The sequence below is a fragment of the Phoca vitulina genome, unplaced genomic scaffold (assembly GCF_004348235.1).
Source record: "Phoca vitulina isolate PV1807 unplaced genomic scaffold, GSC_HSeal_1.0 scaffold10, whole genome shotgun sequence".
Lineage (NCBI taxonomy): Eukaryota > Metazoa > Chordata > Mammalia > Carnivora > Phocidae > Phoca > Phoca vitulina.
In genome coordinates this window covers 20,372,596-20,395,536 of record NW_022589713.1, presented here as the reverse complement: position 1 = coordinate 20,395,536, position 22,941 = coordinate 20,372,596, and the positions used below count along the sequence as shown (strand labels likewise).

The window sequence follows — 22,941 nt, the reverse complement described above, 5'->3', positions numbered from 1 at the left end:
CACACACAGAAATACACTCAAAATGGTTGAAAGACCTAAATGTGAGACAGGAGTCCATCAAAATAAGGAGAACACAGGCAGCAACCTCTTTAACCTCAGCCGCAGCAACTTCTTCCTAGAAACATCGCCAAAGGCAAGGGAAGCAAGGGTAAAAATGAACTATTGGGACTTCATCAAGATAAAAAGCTTTTGCACAGCAAAAGAAACAGTCAACCAAAAGACAACTGACAGAATGGGAGAAGATATTTGCAAATGACATATCAGATAAAGGGCTAGTATCCAAAATCTATAAAGAACTTATTAAACTCAACACTCAAAGAACAAATGATCCAATCAAAAAACGGGCAGAAGACGTGAAAAGACATTCTTCCAAAGAAGACATCCAAATGGCCAACAGACACATGAAAAAGTGCTCAACATCGTTCGGCATCAGGGAAATCCAAATCAAAACCTCAATGAGATATCACCTCACACCAGTCAGAATGGCTAAAATTAACAAGTCAGGAAACGACAGATGTTGGCGGGGATGCGGATAAAGGGGAACCCTCCTAACACTGTTGGTGGGAATGCAAACTGGTGCAGCCACTCTGGAAAACAGTATGGAGGTTCTTCAAAAAGTTGAAAATAGAGCTACCATACGATCCAGCAATTGCACTACTGGGTATTTACCCCAAAGATACAAATGTAGGGATCCGAAGGGGTATGTACACCCCGATGTTTATAGCAGCAATGTCCACAATAGCCAAACTGTGGAAAGAGCCAAGATGTCCATCGACAGATGAACGGATAAAGAAGATGTGGTATATATATACAATGGAATATTATGCAGCCATCAAAAGGAATGAGATCTTGCCATTTGCCACGACGTGGATGGAACTGGAGGGTATTGTGCTGAGCGAAATAAGTCAATCAGAGAAAGACATGTATCCTATGACCTCACTGATATGAGGAATTCTTAATCTCAGGAAACAAACTGAGGGTTGCTGGAGTGGTGGGGGGTGGGAGGGATAGGGTGGCTGGGTGATAGACATTGGGGAGGGTACGTGCTATGGTAAGTGCTGTGAATTGTGTAAGACTGTTGAATCACAGACCTGTACCTCTGAAACAAATAATACATTATATGTTTAAAAAAAAAAAAGAAGATAGCAGGAGGGGAAGAATGAGGGGGGAAATCGGAGGGGGAGACGAACCATGAGAGACTATGGACTCTGAGAAACAAACTGAGGGTTCTAGAGGGGAGGGGCGTGGGGGGATGGGTTAGCCTGGTGATGGGTAATAAAGAGGGCACGTACTGCATGGAGCACTGGGTGTTATACGCAAACAGTGAATCATGGAACACTACATCAAAAACTAATGATGTAATGTATGATGATTAACATAACATAATAATTAAAAAAAAAAAAAAGGAAGCAGTCGATCCTATTTCTCCCAGAGCTGAAGTTTTCCAGCACTCTATGATCAGTAGACTTGGTGCAGGAAGGGGTTTGTGCTGTTCTTCTTGGGGAGAGGCCCGATACTCTGATTCTCAAGGGGACTTGACCTAGTGGAGATGTACTTGTAAATGCAGGGGGCCGGGCCTTGGTTTACATGGCTCAGGCCTCCCCTTGGTGGCGCTGTTTTTCTCACTGAGGTTGGTCAGTGCTTGTGGGTGTGGGGTGGAAATGGCTTTACCCTGCTCTCTGGTTTCAGGAGAGGGGAGCTCATGCCAGCCATTCCTGAGGAAGCCCTTATAGGCAAGCAAACAAATCACCCTCCTGTGTCCCCAGTTTCCATCAGATCCCATCAGCCTGTCTGTGCCTGAGCTCTGCACATGCCAGGTGGCACCACACTCCTGTGTTTTACCTCAGGTGATGTTGTTTTAGAATTCCAAACTTCAGAGACCACCCTCCCTCCCCCAGAGAGACCTGTGCTGATCCTCTGTGGGAGGTCTTGTTGTGCTGTGGCCAGTGCTGGCTTATCCCAGAAAATAGTCGGCTGACCCATGCAGCAATTAGGAATTTATGGTAAATCGGAGCACAAATCTGAAGCCAAGGTTTGCTGCTCTGACTGGTGTCTTTGTTCCTATGCTGGGGAAGGGGGCAGCTCAATGGCACCTCTACCAAATGCACTCCAAGTAGGGAAACTTTCTCCCTGTGTGACCCAGGGTATCCTCAGATCATGCTGCCTGCTCATGGGTCTCCACTCTCCTTCCCCACAGGAGCACCACTAAGGCAGGCATTACTCTTGTGGTGACAGGCTTCTAAAATATCAGATTTTATGCTCTGCTGCTTATAATACCTTGCAGTAGTTTCCATAAGCAGGGATCCCTCCCCTCTGCAGCACCCCTAGTTCTTATATCCCCCAAATCAACTCTTTACAGCTCCTACCTTCCATGATTCTACTTTTAAGATTTGCAGTTCTGTTCTCTCAGTCCTCAGATTAATTTCTTGGGTGTTCATAATGATTTGATATTTATCTAGCTGTGTTCAAGGGAGGAGGTAAACTTAAGGTCCCCCTATTCCTCTGCCATCTTAACTCCTCCTCCCCAAATCTCAATTTTTAAGAAAAATAAATACAATTGATACAAGAGATGTGAAACCACCAGTATTTTCTTTTTCTTTTTAAAATTTTATTTATTTATTTGGCAGAGAGAGAGAGAGCACAAGTCGGGGGGAGTGGCAGGCAGAGGGAGAAGCAGGCTTCCTGCTGAGCAGGGAGCCTGATGCGGGGCTCAATCCCAGGACCCTGGGATCATGACCTGAGCTGAAGGCAGACGCTTAACCAACTGAGCCACCCAGGGGCCCCTGAAACCACCAATATTATGAACAACTTTATGCTGATAGTTGTGGAATATAATAACTTAGATCAATGTATCATTTTCTTGTAAGATATAAAATGAACAGCCTTGTATCTATGAAATTTAATTTGCACTTAACAAATCCCTATAAGGAAAATTCTAGGCCCCGATGGTATAATACCTATCTGAAGAAAAATAGTAACAATACTATTAAACTCTTCCACAAAAATTAAAAAGGAGAGAATATACTGCAACTCATTCAACAAAGCCAGCATTACATTGGTTCAAAAGCAGTCAGAGACATTTGATAAAAACAAAAAGTTAAGAGATATATCTCTCTTGAAGAAAGAAGCAAAATTCTTAGGAAAATTCAGGATATCATATGCAATATATAGAAAGAATAATGTATCAGGACGATGAGGATTTTATCTCAAGAATTCAACCAATTTAATTCATATTAACAGTCTTAAAGAAGAAAAACTGCATATACTGGTCTCAATAGGTATAGAAAAGCATTTGACAAAATCCAAGATCCATTTCTAATTAAAAGTCTCAGAAAATGAGGAATAGAAGTGAAATTTCCTCAACCTGATAAAGGGCATCTATGAAAAACTTACATTTAACAGTCTTAATGATGAGAGACTAATTTTGCTTAGTGAAAAAAGTCAGATAGAGACAAAAACAACAAAAATCAGGAGCAAATACTATATAATTCCATTTCTACGAAATCCTTAAAAATGTAAACAAATCCGTTAGCAAATTAATAATGCTTGAGGATGGAGGTGGGAGAGAGACTGGCAGAAAGCAAGGTTGGGAGGAATTACAAAATGGCAAGAGAAAACTTTTGAGGATGATGGATATATTCATTATCTTGCCTGTCGTAGTTCTACAGTTGTATATATGTCAAAACTCATCAACTTATGCTCTTAACTGTGTCTGATACCAACTCTGCATTCCTGGGCCCAATTTGAATGTGGGGCATGGGTTTCCCCTGCACACACACACACCAACAATACCTGTTAGTTTCTGAGAATTCAGCTCAATTCTGACACTATCTATCTGGGCACAGTATCAGATTCCACAGGTTAAGGGCTCAGTCCTACAAGACTGCCCCCCACGTTAGATGGCAGTCTCAAGTCCCAGGCTTTTTGTTGCCTGTGGTTCTAACCCATGGGCTACAGATTGGAGGTTCCAATCACCTGCTCCTTAGGTTCTTTTTTGCTTTTTAAGATTTATTTATTTGAGAGGGAGAGACAGAGAGAGCGAGAATCACCAGCCGACTCTGTGCTGACCACGGAGCCCAACTCAATCTCACCACCCTGAGCTGAAACCAAGAGTCAGATGCTTAACCAACTATGCCACCCAGGCACACCCTCTTTTGGTTCTTTTTATACGCTAGAGTGGCTCACAGAACTCAGGGAAACAATTACATTTGCCAATTCATTAAAGGATATGATAAAGAATTTGAATCAACAGCCAGATGAAGAGATACATAAGGCAATGCATGGGAAAGGGGAGCAGAGCTTTCAAGCCCTCTTCAGATGTGCTACTCTCCTCACATCTTCATGTGTTCAACAACCCAGAAGTTATCTGAATCCCACCCTTGGGGTTTTTATGGAGGCTTCACTGCATATTCATGATTAACTAAGTCACTGCCGTCAACTGATTCAAACTCCAGCCCCCCTCCACTCCCCAGAGGCTGGGGGATAGGACTGAAAGTTCCAAATGACCAAATATATATTTCTTATAAATCACTGTATCACCGTGTAATTTGTTTTATGTAAATTATACCTCTATAAAGCTGTAATTAAAAAAAAAAAAAAGACTGCATGACAGGTATGTGGAAGTTCTTGCTTTTTTAAAAATTAATTTTTCAAGGGGCACCTGGGTGGCTCAGGCTGTTAACCATCTGCTTTTGGCTCAGGTCATGATCTCAGGGTCCTGGGATTGAGCCCCACATCAGGTTCCCTGCTCAATGGGCAGTCTGCTTCTCCCTCTCCCCTCTGCTTACGTGCACTCACCCTCTCTCAAATAAATAAAATCTTCAAAAAAATTTTAAAAATTGTGACTTTTTCAATACTTCACTGAATGTGTAGTTTATGCAAAAAAGAGGATATAAACTCCAAACACTCCATACTTGAAGTAAAGGACTTGGCCCTATTTTTTTTTTTTAAGGTGAAATAAAGTGTTTTTCAGATAAACAAAAATTAAAAAACAGGCTGAAGTAAAATGGTAACAGATAGAAACTGAGGTATGAGGAGAGCTGGATATGGTAAATTTGTAAATATAAACAATTCTGTTTTCTTATTTTTAAGTTTCCTAGAAAGACAGGTGGCTTTTATTTTTCTAATTGGTTGAACTAGTTCCCCAAATCCCAAATATCTCCAACTTCGAGTGTGTGTGTGTGTGTGTGTGTGTGTGTGTGTGTGTGTGGTGTGGTATGTGTAGTATGTGTCCCTATCAGGCTGTACAGTCTCTCTCAATATCTTTTTTTAATCAGCTATTAAACAGATTTTCCCAGTGTATTTTTATCTTCCAGTTTTTTTCTAGAAGTTCCATTACCCATTAAGGAAGTTAAGTGCAAGTTTATTAAACTTGCCTAAATTTCCTAATAATATAGAAGATAACCACAAATTACTAGATAACAATAAACTATTCTCTGGGTTGTTCAGTAGTGCACCGTATTTTTTTCTTCTTGTTGTTTGACCCCCTCACCCATTTCTCCCACCCATCCTGCCTCTGGCAACCACCAATCTGTTCTCTGTATCTATGAGCTTGTTTTTTTGTTTTAAGATTCCACATATATCACCACAATATTTGTATTTCTCTGCCTGACTGATTTTACTTAGCACAATGCTCTTGAGGTCCATCCATATTGTTGCAAATGGCAAGATTTCATTTTTTTTTAAAGGCTGAGTAATATTCCATTATATATATACAATTTCTTTATCCATTCATCCATCTATAGGTTGTTTTTATATCTTGGCTACAGTAAATAATGCTCAATGAACATGGGGGTGCACATATCTTTTTGAGTTAGTTTTTCTCTTCTTCTTTAAATAAATATCAAGAAGATCAAAAGATCTTTTTATGTTTTGAATTAAAACAAAATGTTTAAGTTAAAATATCAAAGCTATATTTCTTCTTTTTTAAAAAACGGATTTCCCTGTCTTAACTAACTCTAAATTAACTGGCCAATTAAAATCTCAAATGTGTCTAAAAACAGTTCTTCTCTTATTGGTGTCTATCTACCTAAACATATCATATCATGCCTAGTTAATAGAAGGTAACAATTATATGTATATGATTCATTAATTCTCTGTGAAGTATGCTGTTCAATAATGTATTAGTAATTTAAAAGTTCAGAGAAAGACAAACTAAGCTTGTTTGTCATGGAATATGACAAAAATACTTTGCAAATGCTTTGCTTCTATTTTCATCTATATAGCTGAAGGTAAAAAAGAGCTGTTGATTATTTACAGAGGTGCCCTTTTCTGTCAACTTTTATCTTCACAGAGGTATTTTTAAAAGACTGTTGGTTAATCTGACCATAGAACAAGATGAGTATCACAGGGCAGGAAGTAGAACATTAAATTTTTTTTTCAAATATCAAGACAATCACATTTTATTAAGGCCATATTAATTTAATAATATCATATTAATTAATATTCGGTAAGTACCAATGTAAGTACACTGAATTCCTCTAACAGTATATGTTCTAAATTTGCAAGAGTGTGGCAGTGGTACAATCTCCTCCACAACAACAGTATGATATTTATTTAGCCTTTATAGCCAAAGCTATTTTCCAGAAAACAAAACAATAATTAGAGAGTTTCATATTTTTATAATTACCTAGGACTACAAAGAAGCAATAAATTATTTAAGTTAAAAATCTAAGGTGATTTATAAAATCCCTTACCGGTATCTATGAACAAATATACCCTTAAAAATAGAGTTCATCATATTTTCAATTTCATCCTGGTTTTCCTGTAGCTGAAATGAAAAGAAAAAAAATTAAATCCTGATTTCATTTGAAATGTACAGTTTCAGTTATTTTTAATTCCTGGTTCTTCTCATTCTTGGTAATTATCAATCCTTTTTCTCACTTATTATTCAACAGATGTCGGAAATTATGGTTACTCTTGCATTACTTCAACAGCTTTACTATACTGACTTTAGAACCTCTTTGTTTCTCTTTACATATACACACAATGACTAACAAGGAGTGGTGTGGCTAACTGTGGCAAGATTCCAATCCCCAAAATTTTACCTGCTTTGGGAAGAAGCCTCAATTTCTATACCTCTTCCAACAAAGTCAGGTCCCTGGCTTGTTTTGCCTCTCTTGCTAACAGGTCAGCCTTGATTATATTTGCCACTGTAGAAGAAACTTACTATTCTACCTAAAGTATCCAAATATTACTCTGCATCTGTTTAGTCCATAACTGAGAGTAGGCCAAGTTCCCAGTATAGAAGGCATAGTAGAAGATAGGAAGGATCCTTGCCATTAGTGGTGGAATGCAGCAACAAAATAAAACAGTACAGCAATGATAAAAAATTCAGGCATTACTACTGATTAGAGTTAAAGCTTGAGCTTATTCACTGCTCAACAGGAATAAAAGCACTGATACAAAATTATATTCCAAGTGATATTTCTTATTATACTTTGTTCGGTGGTAATACTCAGCGAAATATTTGCTTTTATTACATGCAAGAATGTGAGAATAAAATTCCTTCTGACTTACTCTTTTGCTGTATGCTTTATTTCAGGTTTATGGAAATAAGACTGGGAATACTTACATAGTAAATCATTCAAATTACTGCAACTTACTGTAAGTTTTAAAAATTACCTTTGCTGCATTTATTATATAAAAAATTACTTTATAAGAGGCATACACTTTGGTAAGTAGTACTTACTGATGCACAGTTCCAAAATTTATTTTCACAATACTTCAAGTAGGGTATGTATTATGATTTTAACTGTGTTCCTTAGAAATTCATATCATGAAGTCCTGATGCCCCAGTACACCTCAAACCTTATTTGAAAATAGGACTGTGGCAGATGTAATTAGTTAAGATGGGGTCACTCTGGAGTAGGGTGGGCCCCAAATCCAATATGATTGGTGTCTTTATAGAAAGGAAAAATTTAGAGACAGACACACATGGAAGTCATGGAGAAATTGGGAGTTATCTTCAACTTCTAGCTTACAGAACCGTGAGACTATTAATTTCTGTTCTTTAAGCCACTCAGTCTGTGTTATCTGTTATAGCAGCCCTAACACCCTAATACAGTATGGGTAATAATTTAGGCATAAGTTTGCTGCTTCCTGCCGCCTATTATAGCCCATTATTTATTGATAATTTATTTGCAGCAATATATTATTCTTTTTTCAAGTTAAAATACAGACTAATACTGTAGATTTAAAAATTTCCTAATGGGCAAATAAAAATGTTATTTTTTTTTTTAAACTACTGAAAAGCCAGTTTAAAACACTTTCAGTATATATGTGAACATTTCAGTGTAAACCTGGAACCAACTTTATTCACAGGAATGCCTTATTTATTAGCTAATAAGTAGTCTTTGGCTTCCTTCTGGATATGCAGCTTCGCTGACTCCCAGCTCTGACCTTAATATTTATTATGCTTTCTGAACTCATAGTCTGATAATCCTTCTGAGTTACCTAACCCCCAGACTGTTTTCTTTCAAAAGGAGGATTGTTTTAGGATTCTCTTCTGCAGATGTAATTAGTTAAGATAGGGTCATTCTGGAATAGGGTGGGCTCCAAATCCAGTATGACTGGTGTCTTTATAGAAAGGAGAAATTTAGAGACACACACATGGAAGTCATGGAGAAAGCACTCAGACAGCACTCAGATAATCACTGGCTGAATGTTCCAGGTTAATTTGAAAAGTTTGAGATCATATAATCTAACTTAAATAAATTTAAAAATACACATACATCTTTTTACAGAGAATACGAAACATGAAACTTACCTCTTTGCGTTTCTGAAGAAGTAACTCCAATCTTTCATTGGCTCTCTTTCCAATCATTTTATTTCTCTCAGCTTCATACTGTCTTTGTGTATTATCCTGATGAATACTGAGGTTTAAGGCAACATTCACCAATGCAGTCATGAGCTTCATGGCTATGAAATAAAGGAAGATTATGGTATTCACCCATTAATCAGATCTTCATCCATAAGATTACAAATTTATAATGGAAACGGATGAAGGAAAGAAACTAGTCAGTTTCTATGTTTACAACTCAGTCATACATTAAAAAAGAAACTTATTTTATAGAAATAAAGTCATCATCTTTGGCTGCAACATAATTTTCTGTGCCTCAGTGTCCCTATAGCTTGGTTCATTGACATTTCCCACTTAAAAACTGCCTCATCCTAACTATCAGAAGAAAGATTAACAACCCCTCTTCCCCACCCTCAAGTATGCATACTTTAGTGAGGGCATACTAATCAAGCCTATCAGAACTCTATTCTGACCACTATACACAATTGCTTCTTTAATATCTTTAACTCAGACACTTCAAAGATGCCTTCGATGTTTACAATCAATTCATGATCTTTACCCAAGAAAGATGGTTCTCTGCCTGCTGTTCCTCACCTCAGTAAATGGCATAACCTCCAAACCCTGAAATACAGATCCTACCAAACTCATTAATTAAAAATGTATCCTGTGAACTTCTGATTGACCTATTTTCCCCACAGTGTCAATGTACTTTTAAATGTTCACTTATATTTGCAAATCTTTAAATATTTTCAAACTTCTATTTCAAGTCATCTGAGAAACAGGTATGACACAAACCTTAAACTTTTCTCTACTCATATTTATTTTCATTATTGAAATGGTGATAGTGTAGAAAATATCGGTAAAAGAATAAGAGAGTTTGTGCAGGTAAAATAACTTCCTTTTTTTTTTCTTCTAGGTTATTTATCTGCAAATATGAATGAATGTACATTAATAAAAAATGAACCAATCAGTGTTTTGGAATACTGATCTATTTATCTGCAAACATATCCGTAACTATATATGAGCATGCATTTCTCTTAAAACTTCACTATTTCCCTTTAATTACATACAAATATACATAATACTACCTGTATCTATTATCTGTACACACACACAATTTGTCAACCTGAAACTATCTGCATTTGCCAACTCCATATAGTGATTACTGCCCTTAAGCTAAAATATAAGACAAGATGTAAACAAATGTATTTAAGTTAGTGACCACTTAGAAAAATATTTAACGAAAATATTTCTTTTCTAATATACAGTGTCTCAATATAGTAAACTGAGAAATATTCCTGTTTCAAAATACAGGCTAGTGATTTTACAATATTTTACACATTGTCAATAGGATATCTGATGATACTATGAAAGCTAAAAGTACTTTTTAAATTAATCTATATAAAAAAGGAGAATAGCTCAAAGATAGGAGGGATATGGGGCATTCACACTGCCCAAGTCAGGGATAATAGTGTAACAGAGTTTGCCCTGAGTATACAAAATCATACCCAATGGAGCTTAATTCAGTATATACTTCTAGATCCCCAAAACAAAACGACTTGTAGATCAAGGAGTCAGAAAGCATTAAAATTAATACCAAGCCTGGCTAGAATTCACTAGTGGAAGCTAAGACACAGATTTTCTTCAATTTAAAGACCTTTGCTTTTGGGGCACCTGGGTGGCTCAGTCGGTTAAGTGCCTGCCTTTGGCTCAGGTCATGATCTTGGGGTCTTGAGATCAAGCCCTGCATTGGGCTCCCTGCTCAGCTGGAAGTCTGCTTCTCCCTCTCCCTTTGCCCCTCCTCCCAACTTGTGCACGCATGTACGCGCGCTCTAATAAAAAAATCTTTTTTTTTTTTTAAAAGACTTTTACTTTTAGCTATATATATCTCCTTGTGAATCCAGATCCCAAACTCCAACTGCCATTGTGTAATGACCCTCCCCCATCCTAGATATATAAACATAAAAAATCAACATACTAAAACAAAAATGCAAAGTGATCAATAATTTTCACAGAAGTATTAGATAGGATAGAGCATTATTTACTGAGATAAAATGTTTATTGATCTATAAAACTTAAACTTAGCTGAAATTTTCATTTTAGATACCAACACATTAGCAAATGAACACCTACTGAAGAGAGACTTCTAATTTAATGACATAGACATAACATGGGGATTGTGATGTCTGAGTCCAGTGAAAAAGACTCCTTCCTGCACAGAGGAGCACTAATTAAATTTTACTGATATTACTAAAGGAACTATTTTATAAATTAATAATCCTACAGGAATTCAGCCTGGATTCTGTGCCACTGGCTTTGAAGTAGCTTCTCCTTGTTTACCGAAGAGAAAAATACTTCAATTTAGTGTTCGAATTTTAAATGCCAGCAACAGAATGGCTAAACTGTTTAGTGCTGTGCTACCCATAATATGGTCTGCAAATGGGTGCTGACCACGAATAGTCTGTTAACAGTTTATTATCAGTACAAATCTGAAAGTAAGTTTTTAGAAATTTTTATAACAATCTGACAGTGATCTTATGTCTATTGACTTTAATATTAAAATGACACTAAGAAACATATACTTCATTTTATTGCATTTCACAAAAGTATTAGGTTGTGACAGATTGGTAATTAAAAAACTAGTCTTTCAATGCTATTGGGGAAAAAAAACATGAATGAACAAAAGTCAATGCTATTGGAAAAAGAAAAAAAAAACTAGTCTTTCGTCAGAGAGAATTCAATAAACACTTATTTAGTGCTTCCTCAGTCATTTATCAATCCAACACGTACTTAGCACTGTTCTAACATATTAGAAGTACAAAATGGAATGAGACAGAGTATCTACCCTCATGATTACTACATTCTAGTGTGGAGCAGACAATAAACAAATATAAATATACAAATGAAAAAAAGTATGTCAGTTAATGAAAAATCTATAAAGAAAAATATAGTATGATTTTTTTAAAAGCATAGTAAAAAAGTTAGAGAGTAAAAAGGGTAGTCAGGCAGCTTGAAGGCCTCTCTGCAGAGCTCACATATGAGCATTAAGTGAGGGAATGAACATGTGATCATATGACAGAACAGTGTCCCAGGGAGAGGGAGTAAAAAGTACAAAGGTTATGAGATAAATTGTTATGAGGAGGGAACTCATAAAAGAGCAAGGGATTCAGTGTGGCTGAAGCACAGAAACAGGTAGAGGCAGGAAATAAGGGTTAAGGAAGAAATCAAGAGGCCAGGTTACAAGAGTTCTAGTAGGATATAGTTAGAACTCAGGAATTAAATCTAAATGAGGTAAGACCCACTAGAAAATATGGTGTGAGTGGGAAATAGTCTGATTTAGATTTAAAACTGCGAACAGATTATAGTAAAACTGGAAGAAAGGAGACCAAATAGAAGAACACTGAGAGCTGAAAATATTTTGCCAAAAGTTTGCAATGATTCTCAAGTTGTTGGCTTTGAGCAGCTCAGTAAAGCAATGTTGGCTGAGATTAAAGTGGTCGCAATAGGTAGAGAGATACTGAAGGCAGAGCTAAAAAAAAAACATGATAGGTTATAATGTAGGAAATAAGACAAAAAGAAAAGGCAAGGGTAATTAGAAAGCTTTGTGCTTATTAGGTATCTAAGTGGAAATATCCAGTAGCTATACATTTGGAAGCCATCATCAAAGACATTGTTATTTAGAGCCTTAAAACTAGACAGTACATCCATCCAATGAATAACTATTCAGCCATTAGAAAAAAGGAGGCATGATTTATGTGCTGAAAAGCCCACCAAGATATTTGTTGATTAAAAAAAAAAGCAAGATGCCTGACAGTATGTATATTATGCTATCATTTATGGAAAAAGGAATGTGCTATTTATTTTTATGTGCCAGTCACTCTTCTAAGCTCTTTACACATACCTACTCATCATATACCTCACAATTTATCAAGTAATTTTATTTTAATTGTTCCTTTTGTACAGAGAAGAAAACTGAGTCCCAGATCAGCTAAGAGACTTGGCAGAGACAGAATTTGATTACAGGCAGTCGTGCTCCATTGTCCAAGTTCTTAAGCACTACATCATACTGCCTCTCACTGAATATGTATATGCTATTATACTCATAATCTTTGGAAAAAATATATGAGACTAGCAACTTTGGTCGCCTTCAAGGAAGAGAATTTGATGGTTGAGAGCCATGGATGGAAGAATGACATTTTACCATACAGTTTTTTATTTTGAATTTTAAATCATGTGACTATATTACCTCTTCCACTATCATTATTTTTTGACAGAAATAATAAAACTATGGAATTGGTTTTCACTTTATTCACTAAGGAGTGAATAAAGACAGAAAAGATTAAAAGGTCTAAAAGTTGAGTTCTGAGATAATTCAATATTTACAGTTTAGCTTTCTAAGATACACCATGACAGTGTATATTCCAGAAAACAAGTGAAGATAGTAATTCAAGAAGGAAGAAGTAGCTATGTCTATCGAGAGAGAAAAGATGACATCTCGGAGCTTCCCAGTGATTTGGACAGTAAGAAGGTAACTGCTGAATACAAAAGCAGAGACAGTAATGTGGCAAAAATAGAAAACTGACTGGAGTGGGTTTAAAAGAGAAGAGGACAGTAGGTAAAGACAGTGAATAGAAACAGTTGCGATTTACCGTAAAGAAAATGTAGGGAATGTAGCTAGAAGGCCATGAGGAAACAAGGGAGGATATAATGGTCAGTCTTATGTGTCAACCTGGCTAGGCTATAGTATCCAGTTATTTCATCAAACACGAATCCAGGTGTTACTGTGAAGGTATTTTGTAGATATGGTTAACATCTACGATCGGTTGGTTTTAAGCAAAGGAAATTACCCTCAATAATGTGGTGGGTTTCATCTAGTCACTTGAATACCTCAAGAACAAAATACTGAGGTTCCCTGGAGAAGCAATTTCTGCCTCAGGACTGTACAACTCCAGCCTGTTTCTAGCCTGCCGTTCTACCCTACAGATTTCAAATTTGCCAGCTCCCACAATTGTGTGAGCCAACTCCTCGAAATAACTCCCTCTCCCCAAATATATCTTGGTATATACATATATACAAGATATAACTTGGTATGTATTTGTGTGTGTATCAGTAAGTAAGTGTATCTCCTATTGGCTCCCTGTCTCTGGAGTGCCTTAACTAACAGAGAATGTTTCTAAAAGATAAAAGCTATCACAGCATATTAGTATAATGGTAAGAATTATCTTATAAAAGTGGGGAAACTGAAGTCAGTAGAGAGAAAACAATTTGAAGAGCAAAGCTCTTGAGGCGGAGACCAGGGGTCAGATCTACTGCACAAGGGCAAGGACCAACCTTAGAGGTAACTGTAATAAGAGAAAAAGTAGAGTATAGGGGTATAGCTGCACCTAGATAAGTAGGTTTAATCCTTGAAGAATTCTCTGTTGTCTCTATTAAGCAAGCAAAAATAATCAGCTAAGTGTGAAAAAAAGAATAGGAGGTGTTACAGTAACCTTGTAAGAAAGTAGGAATATCTATGTAGTAGAATACTTTAATTGGATTGCTAGGCAAAAGGCCCACTTGTGAGAAAAATCTAAAGCCCAGACATTATGATGAGCCAGCCAGGTACCCGAAAATGATAGAGATTTAACCAATCCCTCTATCTCTTAAAAACCCAACCAAAATAACAAAGTGAAAACAAATTTCAAATTTCATCTTCAATAAATTGAGAAAATACTTGTTAACCCAAACCACAATATATTAATATATGTACATGGAAAGCAGAAGGATGAGCAGAGTGTACAAATCAAACCAAATGGTCAAAAAAGGAATTACAACTATGTGTACCTAAAAGAAAAATAAAAAAACTATTTGCTCTGCAGAACCCAGAAGTGTTCAGGAATTACAAGCACTAGGTTCCACAGAAGATGGAGGGAGGTAAGTTCTGAAAAGAGTATTATTTCAAAGTTTGTACAATAAATAATTAAAACTCTAAGCCTCTACTCCAACTTAGACAGTCAAGCAATTTCTCCACCACACACCCATCTTGGAAGTCCAGAAAGTTTAATTCCCTCAATAAAATGAGCCAGAGATTTGGAATCATCAGACACAGAAGAGGGATATATGTGAAGTGTAGACTGCCCTAGATGCTGTTTCACCCTGTCCAACTCCCAAATGGTAGAGAGCAACTAAACTTAAGTAGATTGAAAGATCCTTCTGCAAAGAAGCTGAACTTCCCCAGGGAAAAAAATTATCAATACCAATAGTTTAGAATCTACAATGAAAATGCTAGCTGAACACAGGACTGTCCTACAGTGATGCTCATCAAAGAAGACAGAGCCACTGCCTCATCCTGTCAAACATGTTCTCTTCTTTCTCTTTCCCTCTCTCCGTCTCACATACACACACACCCTCCCTCTCTGGTAACTGCCTTTTTAGTATCTCACTCTTAGCAAGAGTAGAGAACCAAGAAACAGATATTTGAGGAAAGTTTCCAACATGAAAGAGAGTGGTAAGAGCAGAGAATCAGAAGAGAAGAGTAGGAAGCTGAAAAAAACTTCAGAGTAATAATTAACATTATCAAAGAGATTAAGAGAAGACATTAAATCCATGAAACAGTGTTTTAAAAAAATAAAGATTTGGAAAATGAGAAACCTCAAGAGATTAACATCCAAGCAACAGATATTCAACAAAGAGTGCCAAGCATAATGAATGGGAAAAAATATACATACACATAAGGGTATTATCACCATGATATTTCAGAACACCAAGAATAAAGAGAAAAGTTTAAAAGCTTCCAAAGACAAGAAACAGGATCAGAATCAGAAGTTGAAACAGCACTGGACTTCTCAACAGAAACACTGGAAGCTAGAGGAAAAACTTTGAAGAAAATTAAGCATGAGGATGTAATATAATTTTCAGGCATGTAAAGTCTCAAATACATACTTCCCCAAAACCCCTTATCAAAGAATAAGCTAAGCAAAAAGGAGAGAATAAATTAAGAAGGGAAGCAAAAGATGATAGGGACTCCAAAAAAAGACAAAGGATCCAAACAATGGTAAAAAAGCTAAATGATTTAAAGGGCATCTAGATTGTAGAAAATGAACCGGCCCCATCAGACATGATCATAAATAATTAAAAGCACAGAAAGTGCATGCTACAAAACTGATCCTATTATTTGTTTTAAAATAAAACAAAAAATCCTCATAAATATGCATATGAGAAACAACTTAAAGGAAATACCAACATGTTCTGGGCACAATGATGAGGTGGTATAATTATGGCTAATTTTTACTTTTGTACTTTTCTCCTTTTCTGAATACTCTATACAGTAATTTTATATGCACAGAAAATGTTTAAATGTACAACATGGAAATGTTAATGAAAAATATACAAAAAAATGTTCTCAATTTCTCTGCCCTCTTTAAAACTAAGCCAAGTAAGCTTTGTCATTCTATTGTAGTTAGAATATCAGACAATTACTGAGTGACTTATATATGTTAAACATTTAATATGAATTCATTTAAGCCTTACATTCCTATGAGATGGGACTATTAGTATTAATAGTATACAGATGAGAAAAGTGAGGCACAGAAGTTGTTTGTCTAAGGTCACCAAGCTAATGAATAAAAGATATGCAATGTTTGTAAAGTGACTGGCCCCCAAAAGAAAGCTAATTTTCATACTTGATAAAGAAAGAGATAAATCTAAGAAAACGAAGGTTCTTTAAACTAGAAAACTTAACATATTACTTTTGATACTTACATTTACATATTGGAAATAAATTATTTACAAATTTACATAATTGCATTTTTTAAAAGATTTTATTTATTTGACAGAGAGAGAGAGACTGTGAGAGAGGGAACACAAGCAGGGGGAGTGGGAGAGGAAGAAGCAGGCTTCCTGCGGAGCAGGGAGCCTGATGTGGGGCTTGATCCCAGGACCCTGGGATCATGACCTGAGCCGAAGGCAGATGCTTAACGACTGAGCACCAGGCACCCCCCATAATTCCGTTTTTAAGTTTACTGTATTTTATGGGTAATGTTATAGATATAATGGCACTCATGAATTTGGTAATTATTGGGCATTAATCCCATGAGAACCCTAAAGTCTACTCTATACAAATCCTGGAAAACTGGAAAGTGTCATCTCTAGAGGAGAGGTAAGAAAAACAAAAATGATAAAGAGGAAAAAAAAAGCAATAGTAATAGTATAAAGCAATGAGAAAGTAAGACTTTAGAAGAATTAAAAAAGAAACAAAAAATATGAAGAAGAAATTATTTACTTTATAGTCTACTTTTTGCCAGACTGACCTAAATTTTTCAAGTCCTAACCACAGAAACCAAAAATATTCTGTGTAGTCCAGAGTTATAAAATACTTAATTGAATTTAATAAACAGAATTTGGGACCTATGAGCTAAAAAATAAGTAAAATGAAAACGCATGCTATTAGTTTTCTTAATAGCAGTTTTTGAAAGATGTAATTTGTTTCTTATTTCCCCACTTGCAATATCTTTTACTACTAAAATAAGAGTAGGTGTTCAACATATTCCGAGTAAAAACAGGATGAAGTGAAACATTGCCAACACTATTAGCTCTTTTTGTCATTACAGAATAACAGGAGCAGCTTACTAAATGTCAGGCACTAGTCCATGCTCTCCTAATCTCTTTTCAATGAGATAACTGTCATGATCTTCCTCACTTTGCATGTAAAGAAAATGAGGCCAGGTAAATTAAGGATTTGTCCAAGTTACACAACTAGTAAAAGGCAGTGAGGGATATGGATCCGCACAGTCTGGCACAGAACCCATTTTTTGAACCACGATATTTTATGGTTTCAGCAACTGAGAGCCAAAGAAAAGATGTCAATTTACTAAAGCAAAATGATTTTCAGTCCATGACTGGCGAACAAAGCAATTTCATATACAGTATCTTTCCTTACACTAAAAAAGTCCAGAGATTCTGACTTGGTTAGAAATGTTAATCAACAATGAATCATATGTCAATATAAAATCAACTATATGTAAACATGATAATGTTAAACAATAAGGTATAAAGAAAAGTTTACTCCCTCAAGCGTCTGAGAGTGACCTATTATTAACTACTGATGAAGACCGGCCTCCCAGCATACTGAGGCCACTTTACTGTCATATGATGATCTTAACCACATTTTCTAATTTTCCCAGAATTCACTTTAGCAAAAATTAGAATCAATCACCACACTATTAACACAAATTTTGTATTCTTAATCCCCCTTTGTTCAAATTAGCATTTTCACCTTAGTAGTGAGTGGTAGTCAATATTAACCTGTTTGTAACATCATAGAAAATTATATAGGTGAGAAAACAGCAAAAAATAAAAAAGTTAAATTAACATTACTTATCCTGCAAATTACCATCTAACAAAAATTCAAAATCAACACTCTGTAAAGTATTGGCATACATTTTTAAAGCAAACGTCTAAATACAATTTAACTATAGATCTAAAAAATAGACTCTTTGAGAGTAGAATTATCTTCATAATACCAAACAACAAAATGGTAAAACAAAGGGAATCCTATCTAATTTTACCTTGGGGAAAAAAAGAGACTATTTCCTCATGAAAATTTCATCGAACTAGGGAATAAATAAATATGCTCAGTCTCAAATTCTAAATACACCAAAATAATGACAAAATGTTACTTATATAAATTATATTTGCAGTATGTCCAACTGAGGTAGCTATTTAGAATAGAAATAAGGGCATTTAATTCTAAAGATTACTAGTTAATGAAAATTATACTACAATGTAAAACACTAGGTCAAACAAATGGGAGAGTACGTTTTAAAATTCCAATTAAGGGAACAGAAAAAAAGTAAGGAAAATATAAGATATAACAGCTAACAGTCTGTTTCAATTTAATGACAAAAAGAATTCCAAAAAAAGGGGAAACACAGTTTACCTCCAATGGAAAAATGAGACTACTGTTAACTGTAGAATAAACAGACCTAAAGAACTACCGAATGATGAAAATTTTTAATAAAAATATGGTAAAAGTACACAATTAAATGCAATGCATAAACACTGACAATAGGGATACATTATATAACTGTATAAGAAAATGAGTTATTTGGAAAACCAATTAAAAGTACTACTGATAAGACCGCTCTGATGACTTATGAAGCTCTGGAACTCATCACATCTGTACCCTACAGAACAACTAACCTGATTGTCTCTCTTCTCAGCTAAGATATAAGCAATGTGAAGGAGCATTTTATTCCAAAGCCGATAATCATATCTGGCCATAACTGCCTTGTAACTGTCCATGCACATAGTCTTTGAAGCAGAGGATTAAATGTTCCTGCCCATTTTATCTAGTCCCCAAGACTCGTCCTGCAAAGTGAATAAAAATGATTATCTTTTAATCTACCCCTTGCATACATACCATTAAAAAAAAACAGAGAGGAGGACAAAGATGAGAAAAAAAAAATCCTTGAAAATATGGATAATTATTATCCAATCTGGACTTAAAAATGCTCAGCAAGATCTGTGCTTTGTTGAAGGGTAGGTGATTGGTAAGTCCCACATTTTATGAAACTGAGCCTTGGAAGATATGATCATGAATACAGACATATAGCAATTATAATAATATTTTGAAGTAAATTTGAAAATGACTTGAAAAATAAGTTTCCACTTTTAAAAAGTCAGAATAAAAAATGTTGATTTCCTTCCATTTTTCTTGATACCTGATTTTTAAAAATAATTTCAAATTCAAATAGGCTAGATGATGATATACAAACAGCAAAAGCGAAAACAAAATGGCATTTATCAAGTAGTTTAAAAAGCTATCATGATCACAGGTAAATTGTAGGAAAAGAAAGGCAGAAAGGCACTGGAAGGAGGAAGCAACTCAACTCAAAAGGAATAGGAGGAAAGCTATAATTAAAATATATTTAAGTATATGTAAAATTAGCATATATAGATTGCCAGAAGGATAAATACAGGGAAAACAATACAATAATAAAAGTCACTGAAAATGGGCCAATGGAAAAGAGAGGGGAAATGAAGTCAGTAGAATACACTATGAGGTCAGTAAAATACAGTAATACTTCATTTACTAGTGGAGGACAAATGCAAATGAATTAAAGTGCATTTTTCAGGAAACTGAGACATTTTAAAAGTAAAACTGTTCTGCTTATTTCTACATTATTCTTTCTCTTGTGTTCTTAGAGTATGTGGCACATGTTTAATCTTTTATACAGAATGCACACAGATTTCTGGATTTAAGAGAAGTACCCTAAAAAATAAATAATACCCTGCCCCAACAGAGAAGCCCTAGATTGCTCTCTCTCTCTCTCTCGATATTGTAAGCAAAATGTTTTTTCTTCTTTTTGGTATGAATTGTTATTTCATAATTCTATCAGCAGGAGAGCATTTCACATTTGCCTTCCATTCACTTGTTTCTCTTTCTCCCCTAGTCTTATGAAACAAAAATTAATTTTTTATGAGAGCAAGTTTGGCTATTCAGAAGCAATTTCTATCTTATGTTTAAGTTCTGTTATTTCAAACTGCTGCATTTACTATGCATCTGACAACCAGCTAAATGGGCATTACTGTACATAGAGGAAAATAAGTTCAAAACTAAATGGAATATATAAAAAGAAAAAAGCAAACTAAAATTAAGATACTAAAAGTCATGAAATTAGAAAGAAAAAATGTGTAATAATCAGATAATTTAAAAATAATAAATAGTGTATTTGCAGTACCTTTTAAAAGATCTCTTCTCCTTCCCAATAATGAGGAAGAAGATACTCTAAAAACACAGAATTTAAACTGTTTGGTGTTTGTTCTGTACAGAAATTTTTTCAGCAATAAACTGTATTTTTATTTTACCTTTTTAAAAAAGATAAAATTGGGTAGATCTTCCTCTTTTCCTAATAATAAGGAAAATGTTACTCTTGAAAATAAACTGTGTTTCATATAGATATGTAACTAAGAGAATAATGGACACTAATATAGATCAACTACATTAAGTAGGGGGGGAAAAAAGGAAATGAAAAAAGAGGAGTGGAAAAAAACATGGATGACCCTAGGTAATATTATCATTTTGGCTTTAAGCAACAGATTAAGCCAGAAAATGACAAGATTTTAAACCACGCGTTTGCAATGTATGTTCCCCAAAGCATCAGCATCAGCATAACCTAAAATCTGTTAAACTCTGGGGGTAAGGCCATGCAATCTGTTTCAATAAGCCCTATAGATGATTCTGGTGCATGCAAAAGTTTGAGAACCAATGATTTAAATATATTTGATAAATGAGAAATTTAATTTAAATTGCAAGATGAAATGCAATTAATGAAATTAAATCTGGTGTTTGTCATTGTAATGTGTAAGATGAATACAAAGTTACTGCTACTAAAAAGGATGTAATCTGGGAGTATTTACACACATGTGCATGTACACACACGTGTGCACACTCTACATTACAGATGAAAAAGAACAGTCATTTTAGGTAAGCATAGTTAAAGTAGTTGAGGGAAAATAGAACAATTGCTAAATTAATGAAATTGCCTTGTTATGGAGAAACAAGAAAAAAATAAATGCACTTGGCTGAGAAGTTCTCTAGATAATTATAAAATGAAAGAGTGAAAACTAATCCATCAATTCTTCAGATCAGCTAGCCTCCCTAAATGAACTGATTTCAGAGATATTACATCTAGATACATTCAGGTTATTACAGCAGTAGGAAGAGGAAGAATGCTGGCTATATAGCAATTGCAATTAGGTAGAATTGTTTCAAATATATAAACATTTACATACTTATGTATAATAATAATGAGCAATAAAAGCAATGTAATTAAGTGAAAAAAATACTATGAATTTGGAATTTCAACTACTAATTTTGGGGTTTACCAAAGAATATGGCCTAGTGGACTCCTAAAATTTCTTGGATTATAATATAATGATGTACTAAAATAATTAAACGTTGAGAGAGAGAGATTTACTGAAATTTGCCAGAAATTTTCAATTTTCATTCTCAAGGCAATCAAATGCCAGTAATCAAAATAGGCATACATCTTACCTAAACAGATAACAAAAGCCATTCAGATGAATTTGGGGGAGGGGAGGGATGGTATTTTTTCAGGAGCACAGTAATTAAGTTAACACTTAATCTAAATACATTTAAACAGCAATAGAACATATTTAACATAACTAAATGAAAAAGAAATAAAATGTTGGTTACTTACCAGCAAGGGTACTTGTATGCCTAAAAGCTCTGACCTGGGAGTCTGACAAACCAGTCAAAAGGGAGATTACTGTGTCCATCATATACTCATCATAAATTATGCTATACTGACACTGTCGAATCAGGACTCCAATAAATTCACAAAAGTTCGAACGAAATTTTTTCCATTGAGGCCCAGGCATGGTAAGGGGATAATCACCACTGTCCTAAAAGGAATAAAAAGAACATATTAAATTTGACATATGATATCAATTTGATCAAAGTTTTCTTTCCTATCTATAAAGGAACATTTTCTTCTCAAAAGTAGATGTGGACAGATATTGAAGGTGACTTACACAGGTACGCTGATAGCTTTCTATTTACTGTTTGTTTGTTTTGATCTTCCACAACTAAATAATTCATGAAGTGCTCAAATCTGTTATTCAGAACAAGTATTTAATTCATTATTCTAAGCCAACATTCAAAAAAAATAGTTCCCATGTTGTTGTTATATTTGGGTCCTAGCTGAGATAATTTGAAGTAAAAACAAAAAAAATTAAAGAAGTTTAGACTAGAAAGGATGTTTGTGATTGAATTCAGATCAAAGTCATCAGGATTTCAGTACCACATAGCGTCTTTCAATTCTTTAAAATACAATTTTTAAGAATTGAGAATTTCAAAAGTATTTCATTAAGAAGTCCAAAACTAATTTTTTTGCATCTGAAACTGCAACCTTATTTCTTCCAATTTTACTATAAATGTTCTATTAACTCTCTTTTATAGAGCAGACTTACTAACTTTTCAAAGAAAAGAAATCTAATATGGGCTCTTGGTATTACCAGATTGTGTCATCTTGTTTAAAACATGAAACTGAATGGGGTAATGGGATGATGGGCAATAAAGAGGGCACTTGAATAATGAGCACTGGGTGTTACATGCAACAGATGAAACACTAAATAAA

At 35.0% G+C, this 22,941-nt stretch overlaps 1 protein-coding gene across 1 annotated transcript in view; it reads right to left on the bottom strand.

Moving 5' to 3' along the window:
• STAG1 (stromal antigen 1) overlaps window positions 1-22,941 on the bottom strand; it is a 423,306-nt gene that overhangs the window by 156,329 nt on the left and 244,036 nt on the right. The window contains exons 7-9 of the mRNA XM_032408640.1: window positions 22,003-22,207; window positions 8,768-8,919; window positions 6,696-6,769 (exon numbers count right to left, since the gene is read on the bottom strand). Of these exons, the coding sequence (XP_032264531.1) occupies window positions 6,696-6,769; window positions 8,768-8,919; window positions 22,003-22,207 (431 nt within the window). The remainder of the gene's footprint in view (window positions 1-6,695; window positions 6,770-8,767; window positions 8,920-22,002; window positions 22,208-22,941) is intronic.